The 22,486-nt window shown below is 36.4% G+C and overlaps 3 protein-coding genes across 5 annotated transcripts; 2 read left to right on the top strand and 1 right to left on the bottom strand.

Moving 5' to 3' along the window:
* Nucleotides 1-4: 4 nt before the first annotated feature.
* On the bottom strand, nucleotides 5-5,098 carry IRE1A (Endoribonuclease/protein kinase IRE1-like protein). Of its 2 annotated transcripts, none has more exons than XM_018126369.2 (7): nucleotides 4,742-5,098; nucleotides 4,270-4,504; nucleotides 2,552-4,071; nucleotides 2,187-2,359; nucleotides 1,612-1,858; nucleotides 1,152-1,455; nucleotides 5-478 (listed from the first exon to the last, which is right to left on the bottom strand). In XM_018126369.2, exons 1-7 carry the CDS (start codon nucleotides 4,888-4,890, stop codon nucleotides 332-334), a joined length of 2,775 nt encoding a protein of 924 aa, XP_017981858.2. In that variant the 5' UTR covers nucleotides 4,891-5,098; the 3' UTR covers nucleotides 5-331. The 2 variants fall into 2 exon arrangements, with proteins under 2 accessions (XP_017981858.2, XP_088660806.1); XM_088804680.1 differs by having other exon boundaries at nucleotides 4,270-4,523; nucleotides 4,742-4,882.
* Nucleotides 5,099-8,697: 3,599 nt separating this feature from the next.
* Nucleotides 8,698-17,741, top strand: EMB2763 (ribonuclease II family protein). Its single transcript, XM_007046408.3, has 24 exons — nucleotides 8,698-9,090; nucleotides 9,179-9,310; nucleotides 9,431-9,588; nucleotides 9,743-9,798; nucleotides 9,896-10,018; nucleotides 10,163-10,299; nucleotides 10,415-10,655; nucleotides 10,904-11,060; nucleotides 11,557-11,797; nucleotides 11,872-12,028; nucleotides 12,108-12,176; nucleotides 12,590-12,715; nucleotides 12,855-12,907; nucleotides 12,999-13,105; nucleotides 14,064-14,118; nucleotides 14,229-14,328; nucleotides 14,908-15,019; nucleotides 15,518-15,638; nucleotides 15,848-15,907; nucleotides 16,001-16,106; nucleotides 16,307-16,402; nucleotides 16,586-16,667; nucleotides 16,777-16,842; nucleotides 17,386-17,741. Exons 1-24 carry the CDS (start codon nucleotides 9,037-9,039, stop codon nucleotides 17,582-17,584), a joined length of 2,808 nt encoding a protein of 935 aa, XP_007046470.3. The 5' UTR covers nucleotides 8,698-9,036; the 3' UTR covers nucleotides 17,585-17,741.
* Nucleotides 17,742-18,461: 720 nt separating this feature from the next.
* Nucleotides 18,462-22,093, top strand: LOC18610629 (uncharacterized). Of its 2 annotated transcripts, XM_007046406.3 has the most exons (4): nucleotides 18,463-19,123; nucleotides 19,425-19,539; nucleotides 19,648-20,505; nucleotides 21,631-22,093. In XM_007046406.3, exons 1-4 carry the CDS (start codon nucleotides 18,720-18,722, stop codon nucleotides 21,925-21,927), a joined length of 1,674 nt encoding a protein of 557 aa, XP_007046468.3. In that variant the 5' UTR covers nucleotides 18,463-18,719; the 3' UTR covers nucleotides 21,928-22,093. The 2 variants fall into 2 exon arrangements, with proteins under 2 accessions (XP_007046467.3, XP_007046468.3); XM_007046405.3 differs by having other exon boundaries at nucleotides 18,462-19,123; nucleotides 19,425-20,505.
* Nucleotides 22,094-22,486: the final 393 nt, after the last annotated feature.

The raw sequence follows: 22,486 nt of genomic DNA, 5'->3' as shown, positions 1-22,486 counted from the left end.
CAACTAATGAGTCAAATACTCGGATGCAAATAATAAAAATCGATCTTCAATATTGTATTTGTACAGGCTTAGTTACATTTTCCTTTTCTTTCTTCTATCATTGTTTTGACTTCAAGAATTCACCCCAATAAGTCTCACATGGCAATGGCAAATTTTACACATTTTCCATATAAAAGGAATAACAAATATATACATTATTACATCACAGCCAATAAACATTTACAAACTATACACTACCTGCGAGGGCCGGTGAATAAGACATCAGAAGCATTGCCACAGTCTTATTCAGCTATCTACACCAACACCTTTGAGACATTAATCTTCTTAGATTTTAAACAGCATTGCTTTTAAAGTACTTCTGAAAGGATTCCTCTTCCCTGCAGTGTCTGTAAACAACTTTGTATACTTCAATAAAGAGTCTCGGGAATCGAGTAGCAAAATAACCATCAAAGCCTTCTGGAACCGGCCCTACTAGTTTCTGCAACAGTAGCCCAAAAAAAATTGTCAGCCATAAATAACAAACGTTTAGGGCACTAAATACATGTTTTTTGAGGTTCATGTTTGCATCTCAAAAATCACGACAACCAGAAGCGGAGGAGGGGGGCTAGTACGGCCCCCACCTCTCCTTTAAAAATTTTAAAATTTTATAATTTTTTTTTTAAATTTTATAATTTTGTCACTATAAATATGGAACTTTTAATATTACTGTTTTATAAACATTGTTTTTACCCCTCAAACATGAAATTCTGATTCCGCCACTTACCACAGCATGCCAGATTGTTAGTCCACTCCCTCCTCTCTTTCTCCGCCATCCTCCCCTCCCCCCTTTCTTCTCCAACATAAATCATTATGATTATTGGCATATTGTAATAGTGTATTACTCAACAAAAACACAGGTTCAGATAAGATTTTCAAAGGGATAAAAAAAAAAAAAAAAACAAGAGAACAAATACCTTGAAAGACTGGGTTCAAGTTGATGGCAGATCTTAAAGAATCAGGTTTGATTTTCATATTATACTTAATAAATGGATGAGGTCTAAAGCCCGACTCAACTCATTACCATGCTACATCAAGGACACCTTTCATCTATTCATTGCAAACTTGACCAACAAGCTTAGTTTAATGAAGAACTTCTAGGTTTAGATTCAAACCTGAATTTCTTTGGGAAGCTCTCTATAGTGATTCAACTTGTTTCGCATGACTCGCAACAGATCTCGAACACTATCAAACTTATATCGGCGGTAATAGCCAATGTTAGCAATGAATGCAGGTTCCATTTTCTCAGTCCATTTTCCACATAGAGCCACCGTTGCAATGCTCTCCAATGCTTTCAAGATGTCAGAATCAGCCTCCCTATCTTCTAATTCAACCCTGTCACTAGTGTCCCGAAGAAATGAGAGTCTCATCTCAGAACTCCAGAATAGAGGATGACGCAACACCTCCAATGCACTTGGCCTGAAAGCAAGTGAGAAATATCTTATGAACATAAAAGGAAAATATATATTGTGAACCAGATGATTAAAGAAGAGTTTACTGCACAGCAAGTATCAAGTTAATCGCACTTAAAGAAAGCTTGCCAAAATTGACAGTGAAATAAAACAAGCATCATACCTCAATTCAGGCTCAGGCTTCAATAAACAAGAAATCAGATCCACAGCTTCAGGGATCTGCTCCACTAGAAAGAGGTTCACTTGGTTGTTGACAACATTGATATCACGTTCAAGATGATTGCCAAATGGATGCCTACCCCGAGTGATGCAGAAAAAAAGGACACAACCCAAACTAAATAAATCAATTGCACGTGTTTGGCGTCCGTGAAGAAGTTGCTCAGGTGCTTGCCAACCTGAACTACCACAAGCTGCAACTAAGTTTGCAATATCAGACACTAGCACCAATAACCAGTTAAAGGTTCGATGGTCAAATTGTTAAAATAGGCATCAAAATAAAAGGTCATAAGCTGCATCTTCTTGGGTTGCAAGTTCCAATACAAAATTTGGAAGAACTTAACTTTTTACCCTAAGGCCTTGATAGAATATATGAGTACATCAACCAACTAGGCTGCTAAAGCCCAAGTTTAAGTAAATAGAACAACTCATTGCATGCGAGTAGCATTAGCCAGCATAAATTTCCAGTAGTATGGATAAATAATGAGACTGACAGATAATGTAAACAGTGAAGATACTTGCCAGTAGCATAGTGACCCAAGGATGACCTATCCTCAAGAAGGCGCTTGCTAATGCCCATATCAGAAAGCTTTGCACACACTGTTTTTTCCTTAATTATTAGCACATTTTGAGGCTTTAAGTCTCGATGAATAATTCCCAAATCATGCAAATGAGCAAGACCAGAAACCACATCCCTGTGTAACAGATGCAATGTAGAGGATGAAGCAGATGCTAAACTAATTCAAATCTGGAATCAAGTGAGACCTATTGACTTCAATTGAAAGTTAACAAGATAGAAGATTAGGATAAAGTAGTTCCCTGTATCTTATCAATCCAAGAGTAAATGAACCTCATCAGTTTAACAGAAAATAAAAGTTCAAACTAACCTCATCAGTTTTAGTAAAAGAGGAGATGGATGGCCATTTGGTTTCCACAAATTAACATCCGTCATGATACCTTTCACTGAATCCAAGCGAATTTTATGCTCAATCATAGCACTTGTAGCTTGATCCTCGCTCAATACTGGGTTTTGAGATGTATCTGAGTACATTTGAACCAAATCACCCAGACTGCAAGTGCAACGCTCCAGAGCAAGATACACAAAATCTTGATCATACTCCACACCATACCATCTAACAATATTTGGATGCCGGTCAGATGCAATGAGATTTTGAATTTCTTTGAAAGCGACATCATGATGAGCTTGGACAAGGCGTTTCACAGCAACTGCTCGACCTTCATACAATCCCTCCAGGACAATTGTGCCGTTGCTTCCCTTTGCAATTTCTGTGCTAAATAAAACTAGCTTGCCGATTCTACGTCCATCAGTGCCACCATCAACAAATTTATTAAGGTCCAGCAACATTTTGTTGTCACCATAAATGGGTGAAAATCCATCCTCACTTTCAGATGATGTGTGCTTATCCTTTTTCTCAACAGGTCCATTACTCTTTCCTAATCTTCGGGACTTCTTCCTCTTGGACGGCCTAACATTTAAATTAGTGCCAGGCTGGTCCTTTAATGCAGTAAGCTCTTTAGCCACAAGAATATGGCGATAGGTGACAAAGCCCACTAAAATTATGAAAAATAAAATAAAGGGCAACACTACTAAATATTTGGAAAAATTTCTTTGGCCATCAGTTATTCTAGAATCATGCACATCAGCTATTCTAGAATCATTGTTCTCCAAGGGAGGCAGAAGGACAGTTGTTTTATTGTCACTTTTGTCAGAAAGGTTTGATAAATTATCAACTTTGGGTTGCAACTGAAGCTTTGCCTCTGGAGCAGCCGCTAGATGCATCTTCCTATTATGATGGTCATCTGATGACCAACCAAGGTTGGCCTGCAAAGTAGGCACATGTGAAGCAGGCAATGGGAGCATTGGATCATGATGATGAGAAGTAGTTATATTTTCTGATGTATCCTGCTCCCGAATAACAACACCTTTTGATTGACATGGAAATGGCAAATCAAAATCACTGCCAATTTCAGGAAGCTCATAGCTTGAATTCAGTGCAGATGTTATGAAAGGAACATCAACATCCTGGCAAAGTAAAGCAGCCCCAATTTCAGCGACCATCAGACTCCATGCAATCTTGTCGGAGTTAGGATGGAAAGACTGCAGTGTGTAATCAGTCCTTGTGATGTGAAATCGCTGCTGAGCAGGGTTAGCAGCAGCAGACTTCAACAGCTCCTTATTGCCATTATCATTATCATATAAAGAAGTCTCCTTTTTGTCACTCTCCAACATGGATGGAGAATCAGGTGACCTATAAACATGCAGTAGTCTTCCGGACATAGCATCAACCACATACACAGTTGTCCTCTTAGAGCCAAGCGTGATTGCTCCATCCTCGGATACATGGGGCATGTGCTTGACAAATTCTTCAACAGTGACAGAAAGTTTCTGCAAGGCCAACAATAAGATAAAGATTAAGATAGATGTGGGCAATGGCAAAAGAGATGGTACCAACAGTTTTCAAGCACACAAAACCTCGTGCAATGATAGGGTAAATTGAGAAAAACAAGGATATTTGAGAGGCAAAATCTACAGGTACATCACAAAAAAACCGAAGCAGAAAACCCAGAGTGCATTTGCACATACCATTTTATTAGAGTGGGTGGCGTGCGCGTAGAGCTCCCAGTCGTCTCCACAATCAATAAAGAAAGCAGCGGTTGGTTGGGAGGCATTTTCATTGCCATTATCAGAGGGGGGTGGAGCCTGATAGGAAGAGTAAATAGGAGATTCTGAGGCAAACGACCAGATTACTCTCTTTGACTTTTTAGTCCTTAAAACAATGGTACCATCCGCCCTAGCAGCTAATTCTGTTTCGTGTTCACTGTTCAACGTAGGAAGTGCTGAGCAGTAGCAGGAATATTTAAAAATGGCGAAATCAAAACTAAACAATGTGAAATTCTACAACCGCTGTCCAAAAGCTCAATTTATTAAGTAATATTATAAGTAAGCAGTAAAGCATTTGAACAATGAGAGATAACCTTTTAATCTGTGACGATTGCCTGATTGGAATAACAAACAAATTACTCTCAATAAAAAAAAAAAGAAAAGAAAAACTCACGGGAGATATAAGAGCGATCTTCCTCCGACTCTCGGAGTCGGCGAAGTTGAGAGCAGGATTGCGCTGTTCTCGGCGGCCGACATGTAGTTTGCGGTGAAGGTGGAGAAAGCAGAGGCTAGGAGTAACAGGAAACACAAAAGAAGCCTCATTCGGGAGATTGATTTGATATCAAATGAGATGGAAAACAGGCACAAATAATGTGGAAAGCTATGTTTTGAATTTTGGTGGAGTTTGGTTACTTAAAGGCCAAGAAAATTTTTTTGCAGCGTAGGAAGATTCCAACCTTGATCGGGGCCTGTAATCTTAGGATCCCCGACTCGGGTGGGTTTTGGGTTTTATTTGTCTGCATCCAACGCCAACGGCTTTGCTTGCTTGCTTTTGATTACTACCTTACCACTACATTTTTCACAAATAGCGGGAGCCGCCCCCGCCATTATTCGAACCTTACAATTAAGCTTTTTTTTTTTTTTTCCATCGATTATTTGATACTTTTATCTTTCTCAATCAAACTAATTGTTTATTCTAAACAAAGCAAACTACGATGACTATTTGGACATTATATGAATTGATGAATTTAACTTGTTTACTACCATTATCATGTTTCCCACTCAGGTTTCAATTAATTTGAATAATCAATGAATGGAATCGAATTTAAATATTCTTAATAATGACTTGATTCAATTAGAAAAACAATTATAGATATGTATTATTAAAACTTAACATATTTGTGCGAGATGTTTTGTCAATTATTGAAAAAATAAAATAATGTTAAAAAGAGTCTCTATTCTAAACTCATCTTATTCCTAATCCATCTCTCACAATTAGTTAAATTCAATCAAAATTTAAGGAAAGAAGTTTAAAACAAATTCAATTACAAATGGTACCCTAGATTATACGAGTATATATTAGTATCATAGATTATACAAATCAAACTAGCCACACGATGTGAAAAGAAATTAACTACGTTTGGCAAAAAGTCACGTTTACTTTAAACTACTTATTGACCCTGTAAGAGTTATTAATTGATATATAGTTTGAATTTTTTTTTAAATTATTTTGAATAGTTCAATGATTTGATAATATATTTTATTATGAAGTAGCCATGAAACAAGTTAGATACAAGTTTACTATAATAATGTCATATATAGTATCATTGTATGTCATGCTGCCAATTAATATTTTATATAGCTACAAAGATAATTCACTACAAAATGTATAAAAAGTTGTTTTATATTCAATAATGAACATTGTTTTGCATTAAAATATTTTTCAGAAAATGTTTTCAAGATTTATTCGTGTTTAGAAGATGAAAAATTAATTTTAAATGGAAAACATTTTATGAGTCAACAGGGTTAATTACGAAAAATATCTTACGCCTTTGAAGGGCGTAAGACATTTTTCAATAAACAACAAAAACACTTTTATATTAAGTTTATGAGTATAAATTTGATGAATATTAATATTTAAATTATACAACACTATTAAAATTAAAAAATATTTTTTTAATGAAACCATTCAATACAATTAAATTTTTTATTTATAAACAAAATAAATCTTTCTAATAATTATAATAAAAAATAATTCAAGAATCATCATTTTATGAATACACATTTATAATAGGTTTAAACTTTACTAATAATTATAATAAAAAATATTTTAATGATCATCATTTAATGAATACATATTTATAAGTATAGGTTTTGAATATTTTACACGATTGATGAATATTTATATTTTTATAGTTATGATAAAAAAGTGCTAAGATGGAAAATTTTTGAAAATTATAGTTTGTTTTCATTACTTATATATGGTTTAATGCTTTGGGAAATATCATTATTGATTTTGTCCATTTTCATTTTCATTCTTAAATTTGATCTCAAATTAATGAAAATAAAAAATTAATATTATTTTGTAATCAACTCTTATTTATTATTTTAATACCTAAATAACTTCACCACGATGAAAAATATTTTTCATAAAATAATCTAAACATTAGAAAATATTTTCAATAGTTTATTCAAACAACAGAAAATATTAATTTTTGTTGTATAATATTTTACAGGAAAAAAATTTTCTTCAAGCAAATCATTTTCCGTTTACCAAATGAGCCTTTAAAATGAAGAAATAATACCCAGATACAACTTTTGAGTCATTGAGGCAACCAGATTACCGTCTGACCAGTCAATGTTACATTCCTCTCTTCCACTTTATGCAATTGCTAATTCTGAGTTGAAAATTTGTCTTCAGCCGTACAAGTCGGGCTATCTGACCCTTCACACGCCTAATAGCATTAAAATGATCTCTATGTCCCTAACTACTCGGGATTCGGAATCAATACCTTTAGCCTTAACCATTTTCACCTGCGATTCCATTTGGCATGAATTGCTTGCATTAATATATAAATTGAAAAAGAAAAACGTATAGTCAACTGAAAATTAAGAAGACAAGGATCAAAAATACATTGCAAAGGAGTTAGATTTTGAATGAATGTTAAGTAAAAATTCATTGGGAGAGATAGAGAAAGTAAAGTTGCGACTTGTAAAATTGATAAAATACTCTTACTTGTTTGAGTTTTAATCGAAATTATATGAAGCTCTATTAATTTTCGTAATAAATAATATCTTAAAAAATAATTTTTATTGGACACATAAATTCAACTAGTAGTCAATTATTAATATTTTTATCAACTTGTTAACATAGTTAATATAAAAAGATAATTTTATCTTTAATTAATTTTTATAATTATTATTATATGATTTTATTAATTTTTTATTAGTTAAAAAAACTCTCCATTGGGAGCACTGTTTTTTTTTATATTTTTTAAAAATCTAATAAATTTTTTAAAATTAATAAAAATGTTTTTAATATTTTTATTAATGATGTTTATAATATTAAAACAGAATGTCTATTTTAAAAATTAATAAATATTTGAATAATTTTAATCAAAATTTAAAAAGATAAAAGTATTTTACTTTTTAAAATTGACAAGTTGATTTGCAATTTCTCAAATTTCATATATTGACTTATAAAGTTATCTGTCTTATGCTTGATTTTCTTTTTGAACAGAAAAGAAGATGGATGAGTCACCCAGAAAAGATTGTATGCCCATGTTCCCTAGACGATGAGCTTGGATGCAGTGCGTTCGGCAAGGGTGGTGAGCAAGACTCGTCGAAGGCAGGGGAGTCCAGGAAGAAAGAAGAAAAAGAAGTAAAAGTCGAAAATATCCCTTAAACGTGATAAAACACTATAGACCGGTACAGGTGTTGGATATAGAAATCAATATAGTTTAGATCTTTTGTATTTATCATATTTTTAATTTAATCCTGACACTCATCGAATGTTACATATGAGCATTTTGACGCAAGCAACCTTTATATGATTCATGTTTTTTAGTGTTAGTTTAAGAAAGGAAAAAGTTCAAATTGTTGGCCTAATGTAACCAACATAAACGTAAAAAGGAAGAAAAATTAATTACTGCTTTGCAATTGTGGTAGTGGAGAACTACGAGTGCGTCATTTCGAGACTTCATGGTAATAAAATTCTAATTTTAATCTAGTATTATCTAACTTTCATAAAATCACTAGAATACTGCCTGGCTTCGGGTAAAATTATTTTTTTTCAAATACTTATGGAAAAATTAATGTTAAATAAAAATTTTTGCAAGTAATGATAATAGTAAGAAATAATAATTTAAAATAAAAATTTAAAAATAATTATTTTAAAGTATTGATAGTTTTTTTAAAAAATTTTCTCAACAAATTTTAAAATACAAATTAATTCATCAAAATGTTATATTTGATTTTTTATTATTTTGTAATGATTATAATTTTGATCATTATTTTGTTTTTAAATTTCTTGAATTTTGAACTTAAATCAATTAAGTCAAGAGAAAAAACACATTTAATTACAACCTAGCCTAATAAGCAGGCCATTCCTTCTTCTTCCTGTTTTGTTTTTTTTTGACTACCCAAACACAGCGTTTCAGTAAGAACATACTCTTCGCATAGGGACACCTTTCTCTTCGTTCTCTCCCTAAACTAACCTCTCCCACGTCTCTCTTCCTTTCACTTAATATGTTTTTTTCTTCTCCTTCAAGCAGAAGGTTAACTGAAGGGATGCGTCGTGGTTTAGGTTTTAAAAGCTTCAAGTAGAAGGCCGTCGATTTTAACAAGTCTCGTTGATTCTTTGCCGCCTCCGCTACACAACTTGAAAAAGACTAAATTTAAAGCTCAAATAAGGAAAAGAAAAAGGAAAGAAAGAAAAAGAGACGAGAGATTTTGTTGGAGGCAAAGAAGATGTTGCAGAGCAACACTTTCAGCAGGAAGACGAAGGGGGGCAGAATAAAGAAGGTACTGCTACTCTGTAATTATTTGATGAAAGGTAATTAAAAGTTAAAACCCTAGCTAAGGCCTTTGATTTGTTTATGGCATGATTCAGGAAGTAAGAGAAATATATCTGAGAGACGACATTTACTGTGGAGCTACTGCTTGCAAAACATGTGACACTTCGCGTGCTCGTTTGGATGCTTCTGCCATTCTCATTTTCGATACTAATGTCCTTCTTCATCAGGTTCTTTTTTTTTTTTTTTTTCTTTCTTTCTCTTTTTGCTTGAATATAGTGATTCCTTCCATCATCTGCCGTTCTGTTTCTGGTCAAAATGAAAGTGCTGCGTGTTTTTTGTGTAACAAGATCGACTTGCTTGAGAATCCCGCAATCGACAACGTGGTACTGCTATCGGTGGTGCTGGATGAGGTTAAGAACAAGAACATGGCCGTTCACAACAGAATTAGAGCTCTCTCCACCAATCCTCTCCGCAAATTCTATGTTTTCAGCAACCAGTTCCATAAGTCAGTTTTCTCATTCTCTTCATTCATTAATTACCTATACAATACAGCTAGCTATACTAGATTTCACTCATACCAGGTTCACTACCACTGGTAAAATGTTTGTATTTTTCAAGGTCATATTTCTACATCTTTCCTTCTTTCCTTTTGTTGACAGAGACACATTTGTAAAGCGCATGGATGGTGAAACTCCAAACGATTACAATGATAGAGGTTAGTTTTGCTCTTTAATCTTTCATCTCATCATTTGCTTATTCTTTCTGCTTGCTTCGGAATTTCAACTTGTTTGCGATGGTGAATTGTGCTTCAGCAATTCGGGTGGCTAGTCGATGGTATCAAACTCATCTTGGTCCTGCAACCCCAGTTTTACTTATAACCAATGACAGAGAAAATAAGAGGAGGGCTGTTGAAGAGGGCATTTCCACTGATACAAGTATGCACACTTCGCTTGGCCACCTCAGTCAACTTGATATTTCAGATATCGAGTTGCTGTTACTGATCTTTTATCATCTCTATATGCAAATTATTGGAACTATTCATGCATGAAGCTTACTGTTGAATGGTCAAATTGTTTCAGTTCAGTCCTATGTAAAGTCATTGGGTCAACCGGAGTTGCTTGACCTGCTTGTCCATCCTGCATCCGAATCCGAAGATGTTGCCATGGAACAAGTTGAAGATTTGAGACCTTCCAAGAGACAAGTTGTGTATCAAGAGGTATTCTGCTAATGTTGCTTGCCATTATAAATTGTAAACTGTGAATTTGGTTGTCTTCCAATGAAACAAATTGGTTCTCTAAGGTTTATTCTTTTCTTTTCTTTTCTTTGTTCAGCATAAGCCCATGTCTGAGATTACTTTGGGTTTGCATCGTGGAATATACCATCAAGGAAAGCTTCGTGTTAATCGTTACAATCCATTTGAAGCATATGTTGGAAGTGAGAGCATAGGTGATGAAATAATTATACATGGACGTCAAAACATGAATAGATCTTTTGATGGTGATATAGTAGCTGTCGAACTTCTGCCTCAAGATGAATGGCGCGAGGAGAAGAACTTATCCATTGCAGATGAAGGTATTATAGTTTTTATGTTTCCTAGGTTCATTGGAAAAATTCAATGCTTTTTCATGCAGATAAATGATTCTGTAAGAAGTGTGATGATTCAGTAAAAAACCAATAAACGGATACCAACATACCAACATGCCTAAGGGGACAAAGTACTTTTGCCAATAGTTACGTTTTGCAGACTGAATACCAACATACCGCTGTCACTTTCACATGCATGTGTCAAGTGTCTTATAATGTTCTCTGTTCCCCTGCAGAGGATGAGGAAGAAGATGATGTTCATTTGGCTCCAAGCAGTGCTGATGATGCTCCCAGAACTACAAATCTGGTATCAGGTTCTGCCACTGAAACGAACCCCACTCCATGTCGTCCATCTGGCCGTGTTGTTGGTATTATAAAGCGAAACTGGCATTCGTAAGTTAACTTTCCGCCATCATAAACATAATGTTTTTATATCTGTTGTTTCACTGGTGCATGCCATAACTGTCCCCTCAACCAGGTGAGAGCCCTGTTATGAACTAAATATGCTTGACTATGACTTCTTTTCTATCTTTTATTCCAGCCTGTTCAAGTTTTATTTATGTGTGTGTCTCATGGCATGACTGTTAGCATTCAGGCTATTATCTACTTGTATGATTTTGATTTGTAGAGATTATTGGGATGTACAATAAGCTGATCTTGTAAAAGAACATGGCAGTCACCTTTATGGTACTTACCGAATCCATTTCAAATAGCAGTATTGGATAATAGATTTGAGATCAATTCTTCATATATCCAATTGTGTGAAATCATGCGTTAATACTCTATTCGAATCAAACATACTCAAAATGCCTTTTACTTCATTTTGCCCTGCTTATTGGTGTTGACTATTTATTGCTACTTTGATCATAGTCTTACTGATCACTTGCAGTTATTGTGGGTCTTTGGAGCCAATGCGTATGCCTGCTGGTACCGGAAGCTTTACATCTGCCTTATTTGTCTCCAAAGATCGTAGAATTCCTAAGATTCGGATTCAAACCCGACAGCTTGAGAATCTTTTGGATAAGAGGATAATTGTGGCAGTTGATTCTTGGGACCGTCAATCTCGATATCCTTCTGGTCATTATGTACGAGTCATAGGAGAAATAGGTGATAGAGATACCGAAAGTGAGGTATGTGATTCTCTCTCTCTCTCTCTCCACCCTTGTGATGGTAATTAGTGAGATTGATAACACTTGTGGTGCAGGTGGTGTTGATAGAGAATGATATAAACTCGAGGCCCTTCTCTGCCCAAGTTTTAGCTTGCTTGCCACCATTACCATGGTCTGTGTCTAGTGAAGATGTGACAAATTCTATCAGGCTGGATTTGCGATCTTTGCAGGTCTTTAGTGTGGATCCCCCTGGTGTGTATTCTTAATGGACTGTAGTGAATTATGCATTTTGCAAATGACATACAGATAATCATGCTTCTTGCTTGTGCAGGTTGCAAGGACATTGATGATGCACTACACTGTACAGCACTTTCAAATGGAAACTACGAAGTTGGAGTTCGTATCCTAAGTACTTTGACTATTTAAGCTTTATGAAGTCAGACTTGCACGTTATGTGAAGGAACAAATATCAGAGTTAACATGGATATGCCACACTTACTCATTAACCCTTTTCCTTTCTTCCAGAGGTTCATGCCTGCTGCTCTCAATATTTGGTTCCTAGTTATGTAAGAAAAATGATGTGCTTTTTGTGACACCATCATATGATACTTTTTTGAAATTTCCTCTCTACAGCCCTTTTCCACCTCTATGATGCATCTCCTTCCATTATCTGTTAAACTCATAATCTTTTTGCTTATGAAGTGAGAGGATCAGAAAGTTGATACCCTCAATTTTATGTTCCTAATATTAGGGAGTTTGTGTTAAGAATTTCTTGATGTGGTTGAATGTTCTTCTTTAATAATATTTGATCAGATATTGCTGATGTAACAAATTTTGTTCATCCTGGCTCCCCGCTGGATGATGAAGCTTCCCAGAGGGGCACATCTGTCTACCTTGTTGAGCGCCGAATTGACATGCTTCCCAAGCCTCTGACAGAAGGTAATTTTTGTCTGTTTCCCCCCTTCCAATTATTTTTTAGAGTTGCATATGTTAACTCATAAAAAGGTTTTGTTGGATTCTATACTTGATTTTTCAATTCTTTTTCTTATACTAAACTACTAATGATCGTTATTTGCAGATATATGTTCACTTAGAGCTGATGTCGAAAGGCTAGCTTTCTCAGTTATTTGGGTATGTGCTGGTAAATTTACTTGCATGATGATAAGGCTATGTTTCTTTATTCTGTTCCAATAAATAAAACATACTTTTACATCAATTCCAGGAAATGACGTCTGAAGCAGAGATTATCTCAACAAGATTTACAAAAAGTGTTATCAAATCATGTGCTGCATTGTCTTATGTTGAAGCCCAGGCTAGGATGGATGATAGGTGCTGTCATGTAGCACTTTTGAATAATTGTCAAAAGACTAGCTCATTTTTACTACTTGCCTCCCTTATCTGATTTATGGAATGCTATGTTTCTTTTTCTTGTTTGGTTGTTGTGATTGTGTTTTTGCCATAATACCAGCATGGTAACATACAATTATTGAGAAGAGATTGAGTTGGAGTTGTGTTACTAATTTGGAATAATATCATTACTTGGATTGATTGAAGATGCACTTGTAGGCTATGTGGTTATAATTCTGACTTTGAAAAATTTTGTACTATGGAGTCATGGCTTGTTATCTTTATTTTTGTTCTGAACATTGATTGCATTCTAGGGAATTCCCTCAAGAGATCTAGTTGCATCATTACGTTAGCATCTAATTCCCTATAAAAAATTGACCCGTTATTTAGCTCAAATTTCTTCTCCAATTAAGCAATTGCTGTCAGTAATAGTGTGAAGCAGCAAAATTAACCAGTGGAGAGAAAAAAGGATCATTCCAGCTAGGATGTTAAGTTCGGGATTCTAAAAGAGCTTCGAATTTACTTGTTTGCCAAAGGGCTATAAAAATTTGAGTAAGAATAGGGAGCATGTCAGTTTTTAGGGTTTTGGAAATGTTAAAAGTTGATAGCCGTCTTAGTTTGTCAGCTGTCATTTGCTATTACTATTTGTTTCTATGGTTGTTTAGGTAAAAGTATCATCTATTATCGTCCTAGTTTGTTTATGCTCTTGCTGTGTCCGATGTTCAGGGCATAAGAACTTTTGGCATTTCTTCTTGCTCAGTTGGTCAAAAATAAAATGTGAATACAATCTGTGAAAATTTCTTTTAAGCGGATCATGGATTTCATTTCTATTTATTACTTAATTATATAACTATTACCTTATTTATGACGGTGGATCTGGTTTCTTAGGACCTAGTGGAATGAAATGTCTAGCATTCTAATTGCTTTTGTGCTTTTGCAGTCGATTGATGGACCCATTAACTACAGATTTGAGAAATATGAATGCTTTGGCTAAGGTATCTTATTAAAGAGTCTGTTTCTGCTCTCAATAGTAATGTACTGGGATTAATTGGCCTTTTCAGTTTATATTCCCCTGACAAGTCTATTCTCATCTATGAAACTGCAGATAATGAGGCAGAGGCGTATCGATAGAGGAGCCTTAACTCTGGCTTCTGCTGAAGTCAAATTTCAAATTGACACTGAGACTCATGATCCACTTGATATTGGTCTGTTGTCCTAATGCCATTATTTTATCCTAATCTGGAATATAAATCAAGATATTAAACTTTAATTCGAAAATTTTTTTCTGTGGGTCTGTCTATGAGTAAATGATTTCAATTATTAATATGCTTTCCAGCAGGCCTCTGTACTGCACTCCATCAGCATGAAATGACCTTTTTTCTGTCTGGCAGCAAGCATGAGTAATTGCTGTGAGACAATGAAAGTATATCATGATGCTAATTATTGGTCTTGACCCATTTTTTCTAGATGATGATATATTCCTTACAAAAATTTCTTTATGTCTTGAGTATTTTAGAAACTCATTTGTGTTAATTTTTTTATTTAATTAAAAATTGTCACTCTCATTTTCTTCTATTATTTTTACTGTTTTTTTCCTTTTATTTTTGTTCTACACTTTTGGCCTTTTGTTCCCTTGTCCAACAGTGGAGGATAGTTATTAATAATTATGATTAAGAAAAATGCTAATAAATTGGAATGATTTCAAGATTTCAAAATCCAGAGAGAATATGTGTTTAAGATTTGCATTTCTTTCAGTTTTTCTGATGTCTGAGTTATTCATGCAGGCATGTATCAGATTCGAGAAGCAAACCAAATGGTTGAGGAATTTATGCTCGCTGCCAACGTTTCAGTTGCCAAAAAAATATATGATTGTTTTCCTTTGTGTTCACTTCTAAGGTAAACTTGTCATTTACGTGTCACTAATGCCATGTCAATTTGCTTATGGGACTTGCATCTGTTCTGGACCTTTTCTTTTCTGTACTGTTTAATGTTGGTCAGTGGTTTATGATTATACCCCCTTCGAAAATGATTATATTTTCCATAAATCCCAGCAGGGTTCTGACCCGGTTGATGATCCTGTGTAAATTTAAAGCACTGGAATTATTTGTAATAGGATTAATAAGATTGTGTGTTAGTATATAAAGTATGAAACACCTGGTCAGAGATGGTGTTAAACCATAGAATTAGCATATATGGCTGATAATTGTGAATAGAGTCTGCCAGTGATCTCTCCAACAATCTGTAGTATTTTTGAAAGTCTTAAATGCTGCAATTTAGTTTACCATCCACTACAGGTATCCTGACCTTTTATGGACAAAAGTCCGTAAGAGTTGTGGGTATTGCTGTTGTTCGACACCTAGTCTTACTTCTCTGAACATTTGTTTCTGGGTGCAGGCGTCATCCAACTCCTACCAGAGAGATGCTTGAACCTTTGTTGTGTACTGCTGCTGCTGTTGGACTTGACTTGGATGTTTCATCATCAAAGGCATTGGCTGACTCACTTGACCGTGCTGTGGTAAGTTTCCTTTTCATTATATGTTTGTCTGTCAGCACAGCTGATATACAACCTCAGATGGTTCCATTTCATGGAGATTGCTTTGTCCAACTTCTAGCTTGTCAGGCTTCTGAATTTTGTTTTATGCTTTGTTACTTGGGTCATGTATTTGTTTGGCCTCTCTTTCTCTCTATAGATGGTTTTTTACTTCTGGGAAGAATGTCTTGCAGGGTGATGATCCATACTTTAATAAGCTGATTCGGATACTGGCAACTAGGTGTATGACACAGGTAGAGTTAGCAAGGATAATTATGCGAGTCTCCAGATAATTTTGGGTGAGGCATATTTTAACTTGTAATAATTTGCCTTGGATTACAAATCAGGCGGTTTACTTCTGTAGTGGGGATCTCAGCCCTCCAGAATATCATCATTATGGGCTTGCTGCGCCTATGTACACTCATTTCACTTCTCCTATTAGGAGATATGCTGGTTAGTGAATAGAAACTTGTCTGTTGCTTTTCCTTTATTTGCTAATTTCTTGGTTGCAAGAGGAGACTATAAATCGAGTATGCAATTTTCCCCTCTTTGCAGATGTGATTTTACTTGTTTATTGCTTTTCCTTTATTTGCTAATTTCTTGGTTGTAAGAGGAGGCTATAAATTGAGTATGCAACTTTCCCCTCTTTGCAGATGTGATTGTGCACAGGTTGCTTGCTGCATCTCTGATGATCGAGAAGCTTCCATCAGTATTCCAAGACAGAACCCAACTCGCTAGTATTGCTGATAGTAAGTTTTGTGCTGTCATAATGTTTCTAGGCTACATGGATTCGCAAACATTCTTTACATGATTTGTGTACCCATGATAGCCATTCATGGCTGCCAGTGTGTCTACCTATTCATTTTCACATGGTTGAAAATCATCTTCACCTTTTGGACAACAAAAATAAAATATGTACTCTCACTTTTCAGATCTGAATTATCGTCATAGGAATGCCCAAATGGCAAGCAGGGCTTCAGTGGAGCTCCATACGCTCATCTACTTCAGAAAACGGTATGTGCTTTAGTCTCTCCCCCTCAGTCAAACACGCCTGTGTGCACCATAATGCACATGCACCAAAACTAATGGAAGTTGTTATTTGTTTTTATTTTTTCTGCTGCAGTCCTACTGACACAGAGGCCAGAATAGTGAAGATAAGATCGAACGGGTTTATTGTGTTTGTGCCCAAGTATGAGCCTAGATCTTATTTATTTGTGTTCCCTCTCTCTCTGCGGAAAGAAAAGATTTTTAATGTTTCTATGTATTGTTTTTTTTTAATTGAGAGAAGGAGATTCGAACCTTGTTATTTAGACAGGGGGACTAGAGGTGGAAGGAGGGGGGGCTAGTAGGGACCTTCGCCCCTCAAAATTTCAAAATTTATATTTTCTTTCTTTGTTTTATTTTAAAAGTTTATAATTTTGCCCCCTCAAATGTTAAATTCTTCAATTTCGCCCCTTCAAATCTAAAATCTTGGCTCCACCATTGAGAGGGATCGTATACTAACCAATGAGCGAAATGTTCAAATGCATGTTTTTGTGTATGGTTGATACTTAATTGTTTTACATCTAGTCGGTTAGTGCTAAACCCCTCCCAATTTAAAGAGAGAAGAAAAATGTTTTGGTTTTGATTTTGCTTAAAAAGGTAACACTAAGAGTGGTTAGCGAATGTTTTGCACTTGTGTTTAGTTTGTGAACTGTGTTAAGTGCATAAATTAACATTAGTGTGTTGACAGATACGGCATAGAAGGACCTGTGTACTTGACAACAAGAGGAGAGAAGGGAGGCGGGGAGTGGTTTGTGGATGAGCAGCAGCAGAGGATTGTAAAGATGGACAATAGCCTTATTTACAGTGTTCTGCAAACAGTGAGGATCCACATGGAGGTTGTGGAGCCCCAACCAAACCGGCCAAAACTCCAGCTTACTCTTATCTAGAAGAACATGCACGAGATGGGATGACCAAGACGTAGCTGTTGACAAACATGGAACCTTGATTTGCTTAGACAAGTGTAATTTTATATGGATAATATTGTTTGATTCTTGGTTCTTGTGGTAATATGCAAATTCCTTCCGGCCTTTAGGTGATAGATAACATTTTGTATGTGTCGTGTGGTGTCGAGTCTGGGGCTCGAGCTGGATCTAGTTTGATTCTCAGTCGTACGATTTTGCAGGTGGGCTCAAGACGTCTGTCAGTAAAGACTAAAGAGCCGGGTCCAGACAGCAAATGAGTCTTCTTGGTCTTGGATCAACAACAAATTTTGTTCCGTATGACAGACATGAAATGGAGGGGCAATGACTGACTGGTTATATTAGGGGTGAGAAAATTGCATGGGATCGGGGGCAAGGAGTGAGTCATGATTTTATCCATCAAACTGAAAAGCCTGGATTCTTTTCTTTATGGCACATGTGGGACCAGACCGCAAAGGTGGAAAGAAATATCCAAAAGTAATTCACCTATATCAACGGCTCAAAAACACATCCCCGTTTTCAAATGATTTCGCCGATGTGGGTCAGGCAGTGGTGTACCATAAGAGAACCCCGTCCCTCCGTCCTTTCCCCATAATTACCATCATGCCATCATGGCCGGCACCAATGAAAATGTAGCCTTGTAGTTGTTGCCTGGTTGATGGTTCCGAGATGAGTTTTGCATATATCCGGATGATGATCATCATAACTAGTAGGAGTGATTATGATTGCGCATGCCATGATGGTCCATCGTCGCGGAGCCAAGAGCGGAAGAGGCATACTTTCCCCTCCTCTATCAAACACTTTCTGCTCCTTTTAAGTTAGTAGCGTAGTTAGTTCCAGTATTTATTTATTATTTATTATTACTCTGAGAGGAGCGAAAACAAACCCACCACCACCTCCTTCCCAATTACCTCCTGTGTCAGAAATCCAACACAGACAATTAATAAATATACACTAAAACAAGACGACGACCGCAAGTCAGAAATCTCGACCAGACCACCCTCTCCCCTTTGTTACAGAACAAAGAAAAATAGACCTCCAGCTTGACCCATTTGCCATCTACATTACCATCGCCATTAGCCAGGCAGTCCGGTCTACTCCCATGGCTGCAGCCCTCGAGTGCTGGTCCAGCCGAGCAACCACCGACGATGACATGGTGGAGCAGGTCCTGATGCGGACCAACGACAGATCCGAGGAGAGCTCTTCCTCCTCTGCTTCAGCCAAAGCCGAAGCGCCATCCGCCATGCACAAACGATTTCAGAGGCTCAGCAGGAACGTCTCCGAAGCCATCGCCTCCCTCAAGAACTCGCTTAACCTCGACTCCTCCCAACGTGATCAGCACTTGCCCCCTCCTGTTTCTGTCCATTCTGCCTCCAAGGTCGAGACTTGCCGAAAAGTGGTCTGGGGTACAGTTGTACGGAACTTGACACAGCTTTATCCTGGAAGTCAGTTGCCTGAGAAGCTTGTCTCCAATATTAGGAAGCATTATGATTCCTTGCCTCTCAGGTCGCCTTGCCTTGCCTTGTTTGTTCCTGCTTCATACTCAGTTTGGGCTTCTCTTTTCTTACTCTGAGAAATGCAAGAACGCAACACAAATTTGAAAATAGTTTCCTCAGCGTTAACTAAACTCAACTCTGAAGCATGGTTTTGTTTTTTCTTGCATCTATAAACAGTGATCCTTTGGTTTTCTCATTATTATTATTTAAAACGTTTAAAGTGGTATTGCGTTACATTTTGCTAAAATTTTCCTATTTTTTCTTCCTCAATTTTGCATTTTTGTCATTCTTTTGGGGTATTATTTTGGCAGTTATGCGCAGGCGGGCTTTGATATGAAAGAAGTGTTTCTACATATAAAATTGATAGAGCAGGCATCAGGGGATGATCACCCCGCTATATTCATTCAACAAGTGTCTGAGGATGAGGTACAAGGTTCTGTTTTTAAGCTCACATTTGCTTGTAACTCTTCCTTTTCTTGGTCTGCCATGTCTGGTGCTCTTGATACCGCTTCCATTTGTTGCAAGAAGATACAGATATTTGAGAAGAAAGGCTTTACTCTTGGAATCATTCTGTTCTTGGTTCAACCGGCCCAAGACAAGTTATTTAAATCCCACATCGAGAATGCCCTCAAATCTGCTATCAAGAAACCCAAAATGACCACTGTGAAGCTACCATTTGGGCTTTGCGGGTGTCAGGAGGAGAATACTAAAGGGAGAGACTTTGGGGAAATTGAAGAAGACGCAATTGAGCAGACTCATAGAAATGGGATTGAAAATTCAAATACAAAGATTCAGCTTCAAATGCCTCTGCCCACTTCATCGTTTGTTGTATTGGTTGATGAATGGCAAACCATCCAATCAGGTGGGGACGAGATTGGAAAATGGCTCTTAAACTCTGACAATCTTGAGTTTGTCGATCAGATTGGACCCAACTCGTTTAAAGGTGTTTACAAGGGTAAACGGGTTGGAATTGAAAAGCTCAAAGGATGTGACAAGGGGAATTCTTATGAGTTTGAACTTCGAAAAGATCTCTTAGAGCTGATGACTTGTGGGCATAGGAACATTTTGCAATTTTATGGTGTTTGTGTTGATGAAAATAATGGGTTGTGTGTCGTGACCAAGTTGATGGAAGGTGGATCAGTCCATGATTTGATGCTAAAGAACAAGAAGCTTCAGATTAAGGAGATAATAAGAATTGCTGCTGATGTAGCTGAAGGGGTCAAGTTTATGAATGATCATGGTGTTGCATACAGAGACCTCAACACACAGAGGATTCTGCTAGATAAACATAGTAATGCTTGCTTGGGGGACATGGGTATAGTCACAGCTTGCAAGAATGTTGGCGAGGCAATGGAGTATGAAACTGATGGTTACCGTTGGCTAGCTCCTGAGGTTTGTATCATCTTAATTACTGTTTTCTGAATTCTGTTAGCATGGTTCATCAGCATTGGTCATAACCTTATTCCATCCCCACTTCCTAGAGCACAAACTCTATCCTCCTGCATTGGTCATAACCATCATGCCTGGTCTACTTCACCAAGCACTGTCCAGCTATAATAAATCAAATTCACCTAAATAAACCATCTCAACAGTTGATTTATCACTTTGGGCAATCGACATTGGTTTTTGTTGTGTTTATGTAATGTTCTTCAGGTTCAATGTATGTGGGTACAACTCTTAGGATCAATCTAATCTTGCTAAAAGAGACTTTATGTCACTTGTCCAACATCATTGTTTGGGCATGCGTAACATGTCTTAATGATTGTTTTTTCTTTACACTTCAATATGGTTTACCTTTATTTATGTACTCGTACGTTCTCAATTAAACAAATCATCAACACTGTTGAAGCCACTTTTACCAATTGTCTAATTGTGGAGCCCTCATACTGGAACTTTTTAATGTTAGGAATTTAGTCTTTTTCCATACCTAATCTCGGAGGCCACTGTGTGACTGCTACTTTTCCAGAAGTCTTCGCCTAATTGATGTTAATATTATGATTATCTTTAAAGCAAAACTAGAGGAAATAACTTATGACATATTCCATATATTTCAGTGAGCATATTGTGATGCCATTTTTTATTACTCATGTGTTTTTTGTTTTGGCACATGTAGTACTCATGAGCAGAGGGGGGGGGGGGGGGGGGGGGGGGGGGTTGTTCTGTTGGTGAAAATTTATTTACACTTTAACTGAATGTTTCTCTTTCTACCTGCAAGTTAGGTCTGTTTAACTTTTTCAAATGCTGCTTGTTACTTATGCTTATATGGATTCCAATAATTAATTTGTTCAGTGTTTAAAAATGTTGATATTTTGGAGTAAAAGATCACAATAATGATTTTTTTTGAAAGGCATAAGAAGTTTTATTAAGGAGAAGTGCAAACTTCAGTGAAATGATACTCCAACATAATAATACTTTATATGTTCATTATCATTGTTTCTTTTCATATTCCAATTCTATACAACTTGCATTGCAGAGGCTGATCATTTTTTGGCCCTTCCTTGTATTTTTTGAATGCAGATCATTGCTGGGGACCCAGAGAATGTTACTGAGACATGGATGAGCAATTCCTATAGTTTTGGGATGGTGATTTGGGAGATGGTGACTGGTGAGGCAGCCTATTCTGCATGTTCACCGGTGCAAGCAGCAGTAGGAATAGCTGCTTGTGGCCTAAGGCCTGATATCCCGAAGGACTGCCCACAAATCCTCAAATCTCTGATGACCAAGTGCTGGAATAATTGCCCGTCAAAGCGACCTCAATTCTCTGAAATTTTATCACTGTTGCTGCGGCCCAATAACAATAGCAAACACTTATAGGTAAAATACACTTCAAAATAATTCATGAAATGTAATCCATTCATGCTGAAAGTGTGTTAAAGAAGGCTTCTTCTGGTGTCTTGCTACCATGCATGAATGTAGATTTGGAAGTTCCTACAGCAGAAAAGAAGACATAAGTATAACTATATGTCTTTTCTTTTGCCAACCTAAGCATATCTTTTTTCTTTCACCATTTCAAATCAATCTTTTTAATTTGGCAGCCAAAGAAGAAAATTAAATAAAAAAATGTTTCATTACTGATTTTGTGGAATGTCTTGCCATCATATGCATGTTACGTAAGAGCATTTATGATGGACTTGTGAGTGGTGCGATTATTTAAATGACTAGGCATTTTATGTTGGTTGCAAAAGGCTAGGATTAATTGTTTGAAAAAGGGGAAAAGCAGAAGGAAAGGAGATTTTCTCAGGCCTTATGTGCCCTCCTGTTTATTGTGGAACAGGGAATAATTGCATCTTAAGTTTTATTTTGTCTCTGTGGTTGCTGGTTGAGGGACCCAAAAGTGGTCTTCTTGTCTTTTTGTCTCAGAAAAGGTGAGAAT

This window comes from Theobroma cacao, chromosome 1 (genome assembly GCF_053813885.1).
Source record: "Theobroma cacao isolate CCN51 chromosome 1, ASM5381388v1, whole genome shotgun sequence".
Lineage (NCBI taxonomy): Eukaryota > Viridiplantae > Streptophyta > Magnoliopsida > Malvales > Malvaceae > Theobroma > Theobroma cacao.
The sequence above is the reverse complement of the archived record's forward strand: the minus strand, read 5'-3'. Positions and strand labels throughout refer to the sequence as shown.